Raw genomic sequence first — 15,855 nt, 5'->3', positions numbered from 1 at the left:
GGGGACTTCTCCCCCCCCCCCCTTTTATCTTTCAGGCTCTCACTGCCTACCCTTTCCAGGGTCTCTGGCAGTTGGGCCTGCTTCTGTGCCCTGTTCTCTGAGCACCATCACCCAAGGCTTTTCTCCCTGGATACCATTTTATGAACAGTTCCTCTCAGGTTCTCACTGGCTCACCTCTTAGGCTGCTCCTGCTTTCTGCAGTACCTCCCAGGCACTCACTGCCTGCCCTCCCAGAAAATTCTAGAAGTCCTGCTGCTTCTACACCCTGCAACTTCCTAGTTCTCACTCACCAGGTGACAGTCTCTCGCTGGGTCTTCCTCTGGCCCAGATGCCCGCTTTTAAACCTAATTGGGGTCAGCTGACTAGGCACAGGTACTCTGGTGCTGCTCCCTCTTAAAGGGCCAGTGTCACCCTGTGACTGCTCCATATTACAGTTGGCCTTCTTAAAGACCAGGAAAAGATATATTTGTGCCTCATCTTAGTTGTGAAAGAGAGAGATACTCATTTATCTTTTCTCAGTAGTCTGGAAAGTACCAGTCTACAATAGGGTTGCCAACCCTCCAGGATTGGCTTGGAATCTCCTGGAATTGGCATCAATTTCCTGGTAACTATTGAAAGCAATCCAGGAGATTTTAATAGGATATTTTAAGAAAATTACATTATGTCATGTTGGGGAAAAAATCTCCCGGAATAGCTTCAGTCAGAGTTAGCAACCCTAGTCTACAGTATATCTCTACTAAGTGTAGAAATAATTATGATATAATAAAACATATACATTAATACTAGACTACAGTACATCACTACTAAATATAGAGTAAGACACATGCCAAATTCTTAGCATGAAGTCTCTATATAAAAATAGCCAACTTACACAACACTCACAGGAGAGATTCACTGGGAAAATTAACTAATGGACAATGTATGAAATGTACTAAATATTAATATGAAAAGTTTGTGATCCACTCCACTCTATTTTAGCTAATGCTCTGAATATACTAAGTAGAATATTTTTCATATATCATTAATATTTTAACCTTTCTAATGCCATATCGTCTAGGTTTTTGGTTAGGGCCCTACTGTGCTATGGGCTGTACAAACATGTAGAAAGTCCCTGCCTCAAAGAGTTTACAATCCAAAGGACAACACATAATAGGTGGAGATGACAAACAGTGGGTCAGGTTGTGGAGCAGGAGAGAAAGGGTTAAAAAAGCAGGATGTGTGCAATGATTCTCAGACAATCAGCAGCAACAATCACAACTCTCCACCTGCCAAGCCATTCCTGAGGCACTACGGAAGAAGCAGGTTTAGAGGAGGGACTTGAAGGAGGCTTAGGTGCCGGCTTTATCGATTTTGACTAGGAGTTTCTCTCATTTGTAAGGAGCAGCATGGGAGAAAATGTGAAGGTGCTTGTAAGAGAACTGGAGAACTGGATAATTGAGGCTGACACCATTAATGAACTGAAGGCAGGAGTCAATCTTATGATAATATAAAAGGTAGGATAGGAAGGGGAGAGCTAAGTTGTGGAGGGCTTTGTAAGTTGGGACAAAAAATTGTTTTTGATGTAGTGAAAGAGAGAGGGGATGACAGTCAGAATGATGGATTAGGAAAATGATTTTAACAGCCTGTTGAATGGACTTGAAGGGGGGAAGAATGCAGACATTAAGGCCAGAGGAGGTGATTACAGTAATCCAGGTGTGTGATGATCAGTGCTTGGACAGTTATAGTATTTGGACATATTAAGAAATTACCTAAGAGGCATTTCTAGCCTAGCTTGATAAAGTCTATAAAATACAGAATCAGAAATTACCGAGTCTGACTTATATTTACTACATGATTTTCTGTCAACACATGGGATAACAAAATCTTTAAAAATGGATAGCAATTGCCCTTGATTATGCATAGAAATTGATCCAGAACAGGCAGAAGATCTCTTTAGTCATGATTTAGAAGACTGACATTTTGACATGACAGAAATTATATAAGATTAATGACAACAATGAACGTCATGTGAGAAAAAATTATCTCCTATAAAAGCAAACATTTGCTAGTGGAAAATTGTGTACACAAGCTCATTAGGGAAGTGTGGTGGGGCCAATGGGCGGGATTTTGTTTTGTTAAAGCCTTTGTTTGTTGCTCTTCATTATTTTTTTTTGTTTCTATGTATAGAATGCTAATGGTTTTAAAATCAGTAAATAGATACTATGGATGTACTTCTTTTATGGAAGAAATACAGTGGATTCTGCTTATTAGCAGCCTGTTGGTTCTCAGAAAACAGTTGCTATTATTTGAGGTGCCTTCCCAGGCTGCAGCCCTCCAAACCTGCCTACGGATAGTGCTCAGCACATCCTAGCACTTCCTGCCCTGGTTGCCGCTCCGCAACATTGGGGCTTTGTGGGGCTGCAGCCAAGGAAGGAAGCGCTGAGATGGTGCCAGGACAGGGCACAACCCGGAGAGCACCAGGAGAGGTACCCTGCAGCCCTGCAGGCCCCCAGTGCCCCTGCTCCCCATGGAAAGCCTTGGCAGCCGGGCTGCAGTCTCCTTCCTGCTGCTGCCCCCTCGCCAAAGACTCCCCTCCCAGCTGTAGACAGGTGTGTGGGGCTCCAGCCAGGGAAGCTATCAATAAGTGGCATGCCTGTTGCCAATATCCAAATCCTACTAACATTAAAGTCAATGGGACAGGACTGGCACCCAGCAAAACATTGCTATTAACTAGAAGTTGTTAATATCAGGATTGCTATTAAGCAGCATCTGCTGTATATATTTTTTTACATAATAATGAAGATACTCAAAAAATTAAAGCATTAATAAACAGTGGCTTGATTTAAAACAAATCTTCATAATATGAAATATACTGTGTATACATGTCTCTTGCTAACTGTAGGTGTAATAAACAGGTCTCATTGGAATAAAGGATCTTACATTTTCAGTAGTCCCAGTGATTACATGCAGCCCATCATATGTTGACTTGATATACATCCCCTAAAGAAATGGCAAGAGAAGGAATAATTAGTATCTGTGAGTAGTTACTGCTACAAAAAAACTAGCTCTCTTTAATATTGCAACAAACAAATGATGTTGGAAGAACGCTTGTTCTGGATTAAAGTCAATGGCATTAGAGCAAACTGTGGTTGAATACAATTTACAAAACAAAATTAAAACAAAAACATATTAAGAGTCAATATAAAAATACATGTTCCCTTTGAATGCACCTCCATTAATTCCAGCATCAACGGATAAGAAATCTTTTGGACAGGATTTAACAACTAACATGATAGGAGAAGCTGGACTCATTTTGGCATCTGAAACACACAGTAGTTTGTTACTTTACTAATCTCAAAAAAGAACTAAAGTTGTCAGAACCCAGGTAAAGCGCAGAAATAGAGGCTTTAAACTTAAATAGCCCATACTCCAGAGGTCTATTGATTCTGTAAAAAATAAAACTAGATAAAGCCTGGTGTGTCAGGAAGGTTCAGCAGCTAGCACTCTTGCCTCTTAATAAAAGTGTCACGTACCACCCCAAGACTTGAGCTTTCATCTTAATGCTGACAAAGTAGAAATGTGCTGTTAAATCATCCTATTTTGAAGGATTCTGAAGTCCCTTCTGCTGTCCAAGTAAAGTTAAAAGCCTCACAATCAGAGGAGGTCAAAAATGTCCCTCCTACCCCCATGGAAAATTTAGACTTGCTGGTTTAAATAAACAAACAAATAAATAAAAATCTGAATACTTTAGCAAGAAATTTTATTCCAATATGTTGTTGCGCTGCCTCATAAGAGTTGTAAGTCTGGGTGCCTCATGCCTCCCCCTCACCCCTGATCTTCCCTATAGGCTGGGCTCCCTGTTGGGACTACATCTCTCAGGATGAACAATGGTCTTCTCTCTTAGTGAGGGGAAGCAGTGCATCATGGGAGTCACATGGCCAATAGGGGGATTGTGTCGGTCTGGGAAACCTGGCCCATAGAGAATATGAGACAACTGAGGACAAGTCCCATGAGGCACTGCAGCAGCACACCCAAATCAAAATATTTTGGGTTTTTTTGGCCAAAGTATTTAATTTAGTCAAACCCCAAATTTCCATTGATAAACACTTAGATGGATAATTTTCAACTAGATGTATTCACATTTTTTGAAAAGGGATAACCTGTGTGTCCTTCTAGCCAATATTCCCTCTCTCCAGTCCCAATAAATAGGTTACAGTTTTCAAGGATGTTTTTAAGTTATTGATGAATGCATAATATATAGCTGCCATATTGGGTGTAGTTCATTACTATTGCATTGCCATTAACAAAATTATTGCTTCATAAAGTTCTTTCAGAGTATGAAAATCAATCTAGAAAACCATTCTATTCCACTCTATACATTACCAACATTATGACATAAGGGGAGGGGGGAAATCAATTTTCTCCATAAATATTGCAAAATCATTCTAAAGTACCTAGGATATTTTACTTGCTTTAAAAACAAAACAAAACAAAAACAGTTCATAGTTTACTAAGATGTCGATCATGAATTTGATACTTTTGTCAAAGAAGTTCTGCTTGCATAAAATATTAATCACAAGTTACACTTTTAGGGAAGGAAACTATATTGACAGCAGCCGAACTGTTGCCAACTGATGCAGTTTGCAAACTTCTTGTAATGCCCAGTGGCCAAGGCGGGCTAGGGGGCAGTCCAGAGCCGTAGTCAAGGGTGCGTGAGTAATTGGGTAGCCAACAGGTCAATCTGTATTGGAGGCAGTCTGGGGCAATTGTCATCATTCTCACAGGGATCAGCAGCCAGAAGATCCAATCCAAGGGGCTGGGTCAGTGAGTTGGGGAGTCGAGGTCAGGCAACATGGCAGCATTTTTCTTTTAAACAGCAAGGCAGCAAGGTTGGCTCAGGCAGAGAAGCATGACAAGGTGGTCTAAGCAGCAATCAGCAGGCAATGGTCTGTCACTCAGACAGCTTCCTCTTCCTGTTGGGAGGTTTATATAGCCCAGGCACCCAATGAGAGTACTGCCTGTCCATCCAATCAGGTGCCTGGCTGCTGTGGGCCTGTAGGTCTTTAGCACTAAGGCTGTTGGTTGGGGCAGCAGTTTGATGTATTGCCATGGCACAATGGCTAAAGATACTATCTGAGAGACCTGGGTTCAATGCTAGGGTCCTGACACTGCAATTTTTCCATTGAATGTCCTGCTTAGGAAGACTAAGAATTATAGTTGCTTTGCTATCCAAGATCCACTATGGCAAGACCTTATTCTTATTCTCTTATGTAGTCCTATTGACTCCAACAGAACTAATCTCATTAGTAAGGACTACTCAATATAGTAAAGATTGTCAGATCAGGAACTGGGGATTCACTCTCAAACTACAAATGAACACCACAAAAAGGATGATATTCTTTTGTATTAAACTTTCTTTAAAAATGAAAGAAATCTGTTAATTTAACTGGGTTAAATATATATGGATTTGGTACTGCAAAATACTGTGATTCACAGAAACACTATTTCCGTTTCACGTTTGTGATAGACTGTCAACTCCTCTGCTTGGCTACTGACAAAGAAAAAGTAGAAAGAATGCTCTGGTGTTTGGAATTCTGCTTCAGGATCAATTCTCACTGAGACCAATTCTTCTCTTGGAACATCACAGCATAAATGTCAACATGTTGCAACATACAGTTAGAACATGACGAAAATTGGTGGGTTCCAAAAAGTGATTCTGAGACCGCTATCCTTATTAGCAGACATTGCAGACCACTGATGTACCCAGGGCCGGCTCCAGGCACCAGGCAACCAAGCTGGTGCTTGGGGCGGCACCTGGAGGGGGGCGGCGCGGCGCTCGGGCCGCCGGGGAGAGCGGGGCCACAGCCGGGCCCTCCCCCCGGCGCTCTGGCCGCCCCCGCGCCCTCCCCCGCCGGGGCTCGCCGCCCTCTCGCCGCCCTGCCCCCGGCGCTCTGGCCGCCGGGGGGGAGAGCCGAGCCCCCGCCGGGGCTCGCCGCCCTGCCCCCGGCGCTCTGGCCGCCGGGGGGGAGAGCCGAGCCCCCGCCGGGGCTCGCCGCCCTGCCCCCGGCGCTCTGGCCGCCGGGGGGGAGAGCCGAGCCCCCGCCGGGGCTCGCCGCCCTGCCCCCGGCGCTCTGGCCGCCGGGGGGGAGAGCCGAGCCCCCAACGGGGCTCCCCGCCCTCTCGCCGCCCTGCCCCCGGCGCTCTGACCGCCGGGGGGGAGAGCCGAGCCCCCGCCGGGGCTCGCCGCCCTCCTCCCAGGGCTCCGGCCGCCCCCCCCCCCCCGCGCCTTGCCCCCGGCCGCCGGGGGGAGAGTGGAGCCCCCGCCGGGGCTCGCCACCCTTGCCCCGGGGCTCCGGCCGCCCTCCCCCCGGCGGGAGAGCGGAGCCCCCGCCGGGGCTCGCCGCCCCCCCCCCGTCCGGAGGCTTTTTTGCCGCCCCCCCCCCAGGCTCCGCCCCCCCCCGCGGGGGGGGGGGGGGGCGGCCGGAGGCTTTTTTGCCTGGGGCGGCAAAAAAGCCAGAGCCGGCCCTGGATGTACCCAAGAAAAACTGCTATGATACTGCAAGTTCCATGGTGGATGGTTTAGCACTGCCTGGGTTAGCTGTACAAACAGGGTGTGTCTACACGGAGATAAAAAACCCACAGCTGGCCTGGGTCAGGTGACTTGGGCTCACTGGGCTCTGGCTCCAGGGCTGAAAAAGTGCTATGTGGATGTTCACGCTTGGGCTGCAGCCCGAACTCTGGAACTCTGTGAGCCTGAGCCCAAACATCTACAGAGTAATTTTTAGCCCCGCAGCCCAAGCCCCACAAGCCCGATTCAGCTGACCCAGGCCAGCTATGGCGGTACCGTGTGGCTTTTATCCCCATGGAGATGTACCCACAGACACCAGGAACTCTGGGTTCTGGTTTACAGCCAAGTCTCCCTATTTTTGGGGTTCTATATTTAAAAGATCTTTTAAAGAACAAAATGCAACTAAAACATATTAGGTTCAATGCTTAGTGCTTCCTTCTGTCAGTAAGAGTAGAAAGAAAAATAAGACAGGAAGTGTTTAAAAAGATAAAAAGATATACTCCCTCCACCTATTTGGACAAGACACCTTCCTCTAGGCTCTGAAGTTTGTGCCTCTGACCTCCCATTGCTCTTCCAAGAGAAGTTCAGCAGGCTGTTGAGCTTAAGGCATTGTAATGAAGACAATCTTTCACGTCACGTCACATAGATATAATTGTAATGTTTTGCATTTTTTCCCTTGAGAACAGTTTGGGATGGAATACTTCAAGTCCATATGATTTCTGTGGCTGAAACCTGGAAGGGCAGTACACCACCTCACAAATGGCAGCTAGATAGATAGCTATTAGGAACAAGAGCAGACAAGTCAACCTATCTACTTCTAATACTCTTGTATTTCTTAGGCAATAAGGTCAATTTTATTTCCTCTTTTTTCTTTTTTCTTTATGAATAGCATCATGTATTTTTACTGGACATCACTCATTTGAAGCTTAAAAGCCAAGCTTAGTTTTGATATAATTAATGGAAACTGACATTTTCTACAAAGATTTATAGATGTTAAGACCAGAAAGGACCATTATGATCATCTATTCTAAGCTGACCATTTGCATAACACACAGAATTTTACCCATTAATTTCTACATCAAGCCTATAAGGTTGATCAAGTTCAACTAAAGCATATTTTTAAGAAAGACATGAAATAAGGATTTAAAGACCAATGCCATATAAAAAGGTAATAACTTCACCATACTTCTACTCAATATTCTCCTGTTTCTACTTACAAAGTTCACATTAGCTCTCTTAGCCACATCATCACATGGGGAGCTCATGTCCAGTTGCTTATTCACTGTGACCCCTAAGTCCTCTTACGAGTCACTGCTTTCTAGGATTTTTTTTTGTTTATTTAGATTTAGTCAAGATGCCTATCCAAGACTCTAGGTGTCTTAACATAATTAATTATATAGTATATTCAATTAAATAAAATCAGTTCCACAGGAATACAGCCAGCCAGCCACCTATCCATTTCATCATCTAAAAAATATACCCTCGGCCATTTCCCAACAATGGGTGAGCAATTTTCAGAGTCTCAGAGCTCTCCCAGAAAGCTCCCTACCATCTGCCCCTCTCTTTGATAACTAGGAAGATCCAGCTCAAGTGCCCCTCCTGACCGTGGCTGAGCAGTATGGCCTGAGGAGAGAGGCAGTCTAGCAGCAAGGCCAGTTACGTGTCATTTAGCCATTTATAGGTCACAAACCAACATCCTAAACTCCATCCAGAGACCAGAAATGACCCGTACCTGCTGATAGTGGTGGGGCAGAGTGAGGGCAGCTGGCTTCAGCAGCGTTACTGAGCAAGCTCAGTACAAACCAAGCAATGAATATGGAGGGCACGTGACCCAGCATGCCCCCCACGGGATTACCTCTGCCGGAGACCAATGGGCTGCCAGTGCAGATCCCAGAGCACTGGTGTCATGTGCTCCCAGTGAGATGCCCTGCTCAATAAGCAAGCCTATTGATACAGTCCCCCATCCTGTATGTGTGACCCACATTCTTTGTTCCTAGATGTTGGACTGTAAATTTGGCTATATTAAATGCATGTTGTTTGAATGAACCCAGTTCATCATCAATCCATAACATTCTATATAACTGACCTGTCATTATTATTTACCACCTTACTAATATTTGTGTTATCTGCAAACCTTACCAGCAAAGACTTTATAATTTCCTCTCTGATCTTTGATAAAGATCATTAATATCATTGGGCCAAGAACAGATTCCAGTGAGACCCAACTAGAAACCCTATGATGATTCTCCATTAACAACTTTATTTTTATATCAGTTAGACAGTTTTTAATCCATTTAGTAAGTGCTACATTGATTTTGTACACTGCTAATTTTTTTAATCAGAACATCAGGCAGTTTAAAGTCACATGCCTTACCGAAGTCTCAGTATATTATGTCAACACATAATAGACTTAGGCCTGGTCTACACTACGTGTTTAGGTCGACTTTAGCAGCGTTAAATCGAATTAAGCCTGGACACGTTCACACGACGAAGCCCTTTCTTTCGACTTAAAGGGCCCTTTAAACCGGTTTCTTTACTCCACCTCCGACGAGGGGATTAGCGATAAAATCGGCCTTAGGAGGTCGGAATTGGGGTAGTGTGGACGGAATTTGACGTTATTGGCCTCCGGGAGCTATCCCACAGTGCTTCATTGTGACCGCTCTGGACAGCACTCTCAACTCAGATGCACTGGCCAGGTAGACAGGAAAAGCCCCACGAACGTTTGAATTTCATTTCCTGTTTGCTCAGCGTGGAGAGCACAGGTGACCACGCAGAGCTCATCAGCACAGGTAACCGTGATGGAGTCCCAGGATCGCAAAAGAGCTCCAGCATGGACAGAACGGGAGGTACGGGATCTGCTCGCCATATGGGGAGATGAATCAGTGCTACCTGAACTCCGAAGCAGTAAACGAAATGGCAAAATATTAGAAAAGGTCTCCAAGGCCATGAAGGACAGAGGCCATAACAGGGACGCACAGCAGTGCCGCATGAAAATTAAGGCGCTAAGGCAAGCCTACCACAAAGCCAGCGAAGCAAACGGAAGGTCCAGGGCAGAGCCGCAAACATGCCACTTCTACGCGGAGCTGCATGCCATTCTAGGAGGTGCAGCCACCACTACCCCAACCGTGTGCTATGACTCCCTCACTGGAGAAACACACAGGGAAGCGGGTTCGGGGTACGAGGAAGATGAGGATGGAGATAATGTAGATAGCTCACAGCAGCAAAGGAAGTGGAGAAACCGGTTTCCCCAACAGCCAGGATATGTTTATCACCCTGGACCTGGAACCAGTAACCCCCAAACTCACCCAAGGCGTGCTCCCAGACCCTGAGGGCACACAGGGGACCTCTGGTGAGCGTACCTTTGTAAATATTACACATGGTTTAAAAGCAAGCGTGTTTAATGATTAATGATTAATTTGCCCTGGCAATCGCGGCCACTACAGCTACTGGAAAAGTCTGTTAACGTGTATGGGGATGGAGCGGAAATCCTCCAGGGACATCTCCAGAAAACTCTCCTGGATGTACTCCCAAAGCCTTTGCAAAAGGTTTCTGGGGAGGGCTGCCTTATCCCGTCCGCCATGGTAGGACACTTTACCACGCCAGGCCAGTAGCACGTAGTCTGGAATCATTGCATAACAAAGCATGGCAGCATATGGTCCCGGTGTTTGCTGGCATGCAGACAACATCCATTCCTTATCGCTCTTTGTTATCCTCAGGAGAGTGATATCATTCACGGTCACCTGGTTGAAATGGGGCGATTTTATTAAGGGGACATTCAGAGGTGCCCCTTCCTGCTCTGCTGAACAGAAATGTTCCCCGCTGTTAGCCACGCGGTGGGGGGGAGGGGTGAAGTGATCATCCCAGAGAATTGGGTGTGGGGGGGGAGGGGAGTTAGTTGGGTTTGTGCTGCATGTTAACCCTGAAACCGCAGCCCCTCCTTTTACATTGCAAACCTATTTTAAATGGCCAACCCAATGGGTGCTTGGTATGGGAAATGAGAGCACTATTGTTTGAACCCATTCCCACATGTTAAGAAGGTTAAAAAAGCCAAAAGACTGTGTCTTACCATGGCTGCCTGCAAGCCGAAATCTGTGGCCTGGCACTGCGTGAGTGATCTCTCACACCAAACCGGCAGGCCCTCAATATAAGAGGAAAAATGAGACCTTGTAACGAAAGCACATGTGCTGTGTAATGTGAACAGCAAAATTTAACGTGAAAGAGTGTACCCATTGTTCTCTAAAATGTGTCTTTTTTAACCACCTCTCCCTTCTCCTCCACCAGCTGGAAATGTTTCTCCTTCACAGAGGCTAGTGAAGATTAGAAAGAGAAAACGGAGGATGCGGGATGACATGTTCACAGAACTCCAGATGTCCTCCCACGCTGACAGAGCACAGCAGAATGCGTGGAGGCAGTCAATGACTGATTACAGAAAAGCACAATATGAACGAGAGGAGAGGTGGCATGCTGAAGCGCGGGATGAACAGAGCAAGTTGCGGGCTGAAGATGATAGGTGGCGTCAGCTTGCAGACAGAAGGCAAGAGTCGATGCTCCGGCTGCTGGAGCATCAAACTGATATGCTCCAGTGTATGGTTGAACTGCAGGAAAGGCAGCAGGAGCAGAGACCGCCGCTACAGCCCCTGTGCAACCAACAGCCCTCCTCTCCAAGTTCCATAGCCTCCTCACCCAGACGCCCAAGAACACGGTGGGGGGGCCTCCGGCCACCCAGTCACTCCACCCCAGATGATTGCCCTAGCATCAGAAGGCTGGCCTTCAATAAGAGTTAAAGTTTTAAACTGCAGTGTGTCCTTTTCCTTCCCTCCTCCCCCACCCATCCCGGGCTACCTTTGCAATTATCCCCCTAGTTGTGTGATGAATTAATAAAGAATGCATGAATGTGAAGTAACAATGACTTTATTGCCTCTGCAAGAGGTGCTCGAAGGGGGGAGGGGAGGGTGGGGTGGTTGGCTTACAGGGAAGTAGAGTGAACCGGGGAGGGGGGGCGGAGGGTTCATCAAGGAGAAACAAACAGAAGTTTCACACCGTAGCCTGGCCAGTCACAAAACTCGTTTTCAAAGCTTCTCTGATGCGCACCGCGCCCTGCTGTGCTCCTCTAACCGCCCTGGTGTCTGGCTGCGCGTAATCAGCGGCCAAGCGATTTGCCTCAACCTCCCACCCCGCCATAAATGTCTCCCCCTTACTCTCACAGATATTGTGGAGCGCACAGCAAGCAGCAATAACAATGGGGATATTCTTTTCGCTAAGGTCTGAGCGAGTCAGTAAGCTGCGCCAGCGCGCTTTTAAACGTCCAAATGCACATTCCACCACCATTCGGCACTTGCTCAGCCTGTAGTTGAACAACTCCTGACTCCTGTCCAGGCTGCCTGTGTATGGCTTCATGAGCCATGGCATTAAGGGGTAGGCTGGGTCCCCAAGGATCACGATAGGCATTTCAACATCCCCAACGGTTATTTTCTGGTCCGGGAAGAAAGTCCCTTCCTCCAGCTTTCGAAACTGAGCAGAGTACCTGAAGATGCGAGCATCATGTACCTTTCCTGGCCATCCCACGTTGATGTTGGTGAAACTTCCCTTGTGATCCACCAGGGCTTGCAGCAGCATTGAAAAGTACCCCTTGCGGTTTATGTACTCGGTGGCTTGGTGCTCCGGTGCCAAGATAGGGATATGGGTTCCGTCTATGGCCCCACCACAGTTTGGGAATCCCATTGCAGCAAAGCCATCCACTATGGCCTGCACGTTTCCCAGAGTCACTACCCTTGATATCACCAGGTCTTTCATTGCCCTGGCAACTTGGATCACAGCAGCCCCCACAGTAGATTTGCCCACTCCAAATTGATTCCCGACTGACCGGTAGCTGTCTGGCGTTGCAAGCTTCCACAGGGCTATCGCCACTCGCTTCTCAACTGTGAGGGCTGCTCTCATCCTGGTATTCTGGCGCTTCAGGGCAGGGGAAAGCAAGTCACAAAGTTCCATGAAAGTGCCCTTACGCATGCGAAAGTTTCGCAGCCACTGGGAATCGTCCCACACCTGCATCACGATGCGGTCCCACCAGTCTGTGCTTGTTTCCCGGGCCCAGAATCGGCGTTCCACGGCATGAACCTGCCCCAGTAACACCATGATTTCCACATTGCTGGGGCCTGTGCCTTGTGAGAGGTCTATGTCCATGTCAATTTCCTCATCACTCTCGTCGCCGTGCTGCAATCGCCTCCTCGGCTGGTGCTGGTTTTGCTTTGGCATGTCCTGGCTCTGCATATACTCCAGGACAATGCACGTGGTGTTCATAGTGCTCATAATTGCCGCGGTGATCTGAGCGGGCTCCATGATCCCAGTGCTAGCTATGGCGCCTGGTCTGAAAAAAGGTGCGAAACTAGTATCTGACGGACCAGGGGAAGCAAGGAGGGAGGGAGGGAGGGAGGGGCGAGTGACGACATGGCGTACAGGTACAGGGAATTAAAATCAAGAAAGGTGGCTGTGCATCAGGGAGAAACACAAACAACTGTCACACAGAATGGCCCCCCCAAAGATTGAACTCAAAACCCTGGGTTTAGCAGGCCGTTGATTTCACGGAGGGAGGGGGAAGCTAATGAATACAGAACAAATCTATTTTTTACATCTTAAGCTGGCAGCCGACAGTGCAGCATGACTGATAGCCACTGCAGTACGATGACGACGGATACCAGTCGTAATATACTATCTTCTACCAAAAGGCAAGGGGCTGCTGCTGTGTAGCAATGCAGCCCCACGTCTGCCAGCCCCACGTCTGCCAGCACCCAGATCGCCCTCGGCCTCTTCTGGGTGCTTAGCAGAAAATACTGGGCGCTTGGCAGAAAATAGCATACTACGACTGGTAGCCATCATCATCAAGACAGTTCAATAGGACTGAGCATGTCTGCCCAGGTGCCTCTGATCGAACCGCAATATGACAACGATGGATACCAGTCATAATATACCATCTACTGCCAAAAGGCAAAAGGCAAGGGGCTGGTGCAATGCAGCCCTACGGCTGCCAGCCCCACAGCTACCAGTCATGCTGCACCGTCTACCGCCAAAAGGCAGTTAGCTGCTGCTGCTGTGTAGCAATGCAGTCCCACGTCTGCCGGCACCCAGATGACATATGGTGACGGTGAGCTGAGCTGAGCGGGCTCCATGCTTGCCGTGGTATGTTGTCTGCACAGGTAACCCAGGTAAAAAGGCGTGAATCTATTGTCTGCCGTTGCTCTGACGGAGGGGGAGGGGCCTGACGACAGGTACCCAGAACCCCCCGCTACACTGTTTTGCATCATTCAGGCATTGGGATCTCAACCCATAATTCCAATGGGCGGCGGAGACTGCGGGAACTGTGGGATAGCTACCCATAGTGCAATGTTCCGGAAGTCGACGCTAGCCTCGGTACTGTGGACGCGGTCCGCCGACTAGAGCACTTAGAGCATTTTATGTGGGGACACACACAATCGGCTGTATAAAACCGATTTCTATAAAACCGGCTTCTATAAATTCGACCTAATTTCGTAGTGTAGACATACCCTTAAACACACCATTATCAACCAAAATTGTAATCTCATCAAAAAATGATATACTGTAAAGTCTGTTTGACAAGACCTACTTCCCATAGAACTATGTCCACAGACTCTCAGACTTAAAGGCCAGAATATACCATTCTGATCATCTAGGCTAACCTCCTGCAAAACATAAACCATACATATAACCCAGTAGTTTCTGCATCAAACCCATAACTTCTTGTTGAGCTAAAGTACATCTTACAGACGGACATCCAGTCTTGATTTAAAGACTTTCAGTGATGGAAATCCATCACATCCCTAAGTACGCTGTTCCAAAAGTAAAATTACTTTCACTATTAAAATGTGTGCCTTATTTCTAGCCTGAATTTGTTGACTGTTGATTCACATTAATTATGTTACCATCCTTTAATTGTTTATGATAGAATCCTGTATCAGTCATTCCACGATTTTTCCCAGCATCAAAGTCAGACTAATCAGCTTATAATTACCCTGATCATCCTATTTATGCTTTTTCTTTAAAAATATTGTCACGTTTGCTTATATCCAGTCCTCTGGAACTTCTCCAGCATGCCAAGATTTATTAAAAATCAGCAGCAATAGTTCAAAGAGCTCCTCAGCGAATTCTTTTGAAACTCTTAGGTACAAGTTATTCAGTCTTGCAAATTTAAAACTTAGTAGATACTGTTTTTATTATTCCAATGTTTGCCTGACATTAAGTAAAGCATCACAAAATCTTGTTATTGTCCTCTCTTTATTTTCATGGATCTGTGTCTTTAAAAAAAATTGCTCTTCCAGAATTTGAATACATTTGCATGTCAAACTCCCAAATACAAACATCAGACATTATGCACATGCCTGCTGCACCTCTACATTTCCATACCTATCAGCTAGATTTAATCAATTCCATGTGAGTCAGAGGTAATTTGTTTGACTTTTTTATACCTTGCATATACTGTTCTTGCTACAAAATCTGCACAAATTTGGACTAATTGTGTGGCTAGGTAGAACAAGAATGTATCTTTTGATATATGCAATTCTTTTTAACTTGGTGAGTCTGGGAATAAAATAAATGAATACAGGCTCTTCTCTGTGCTTGAGGAGTTACATGCATGAACCCCCCAAAACTGAAATGAGGCTGTATTATAAAAAGTTTTGATCCCTTGTCTCACAATAGAAAAATGAGCTTGCACCTGTTTTTGTAAACTATTATCACAATATGTGAAGACAAAGAGAATTTTTTAAATTGTACTTCAGAAATAATAAGACAAATGTGAATAAAATTAAACTACAAAGGACAACATTTTTATCATGACAACCTATTTTTATAAGCTTGTGTATAGTAATGCATGGCACCTATTTATCTACATAGTAAGATTCTAGGATTGTCACTGTGTGTGCATCTGAAGAAGTGAGAGGTTTTACCCACGAAAGCTTATGCCCAAATAAATCTGTTAGTCTTTAAGGTGAACACTGGACTCCTTGTTGTTTTTGTGGATACAGACTAACACGGCTACCCCCTGATACTTGTCACTGTGTGTGTCACTCTGAAGCCTAAAATGTCTGTTGAGTATGGATAGAAACAGCTACAAGCATGGTTGAGAGCTCTTTTTGTTTAGAACATCACCAGGTTCAATAATCTCTGGGATTCATGGTCTATTACTGTCCAATGTTTAAGTTCACAGCCATTTTCAGCTTATACACTTTACTAATTACACTCATATGACAACACGGGCTTTCACTTAGTAAAGCCATAAAAGACATCTTTTTATTCAG

At 45.9% G+C, this 15,855-nt stretch overlaps 1 protein-coding gene across 5 annotated transcripts in view; it reads right to left on the bottom strand.

Moving 5' to 3' along the window:
• The window catches only part of LOC135883552 (connector enhancer of kinase suppressor of ras 2-like), a 569,301-nt gene that overhangs the window by 268,130 nt on the left and 285,316 nt on the right, over window positions 1–15,855 (bottom strand). For all 5 annotated transcript variants that reach the window (XM_065410743.1, XM_065410741.1, XM_065410742.1 and 2 more), the window contains exon 7: window positions 2,920–2,979. In XM_065410743.1, the coding sequence (XP_065266815.1) occupies window positions 2,920–2,979 (60 nt within the window). The remainder of the gene's footprint in view (window positions 1–2,919; window positions 2,980–15,855) is intronic.

The sequence above is a fragment of the Emys orbicularis genome, chromosome 9 (genome assembly GCF_028017835.1).
Source record: "Emys orbicularis isolate rEmyOrb1 chromosome 9, rEmyOrb1.hap1, whole genome shotgun sequence".
Taxonomy (NCBI): Eukaryota; Metazoa; Chordata; order Testudines; family Emydidae; genus Emys; species Emys orbicularis.
The sequence above is the reverse complement of the archived record's forward strand: the minus strand, read 5'-3'. Positions and strand labels throughout refer to the sequence as shown.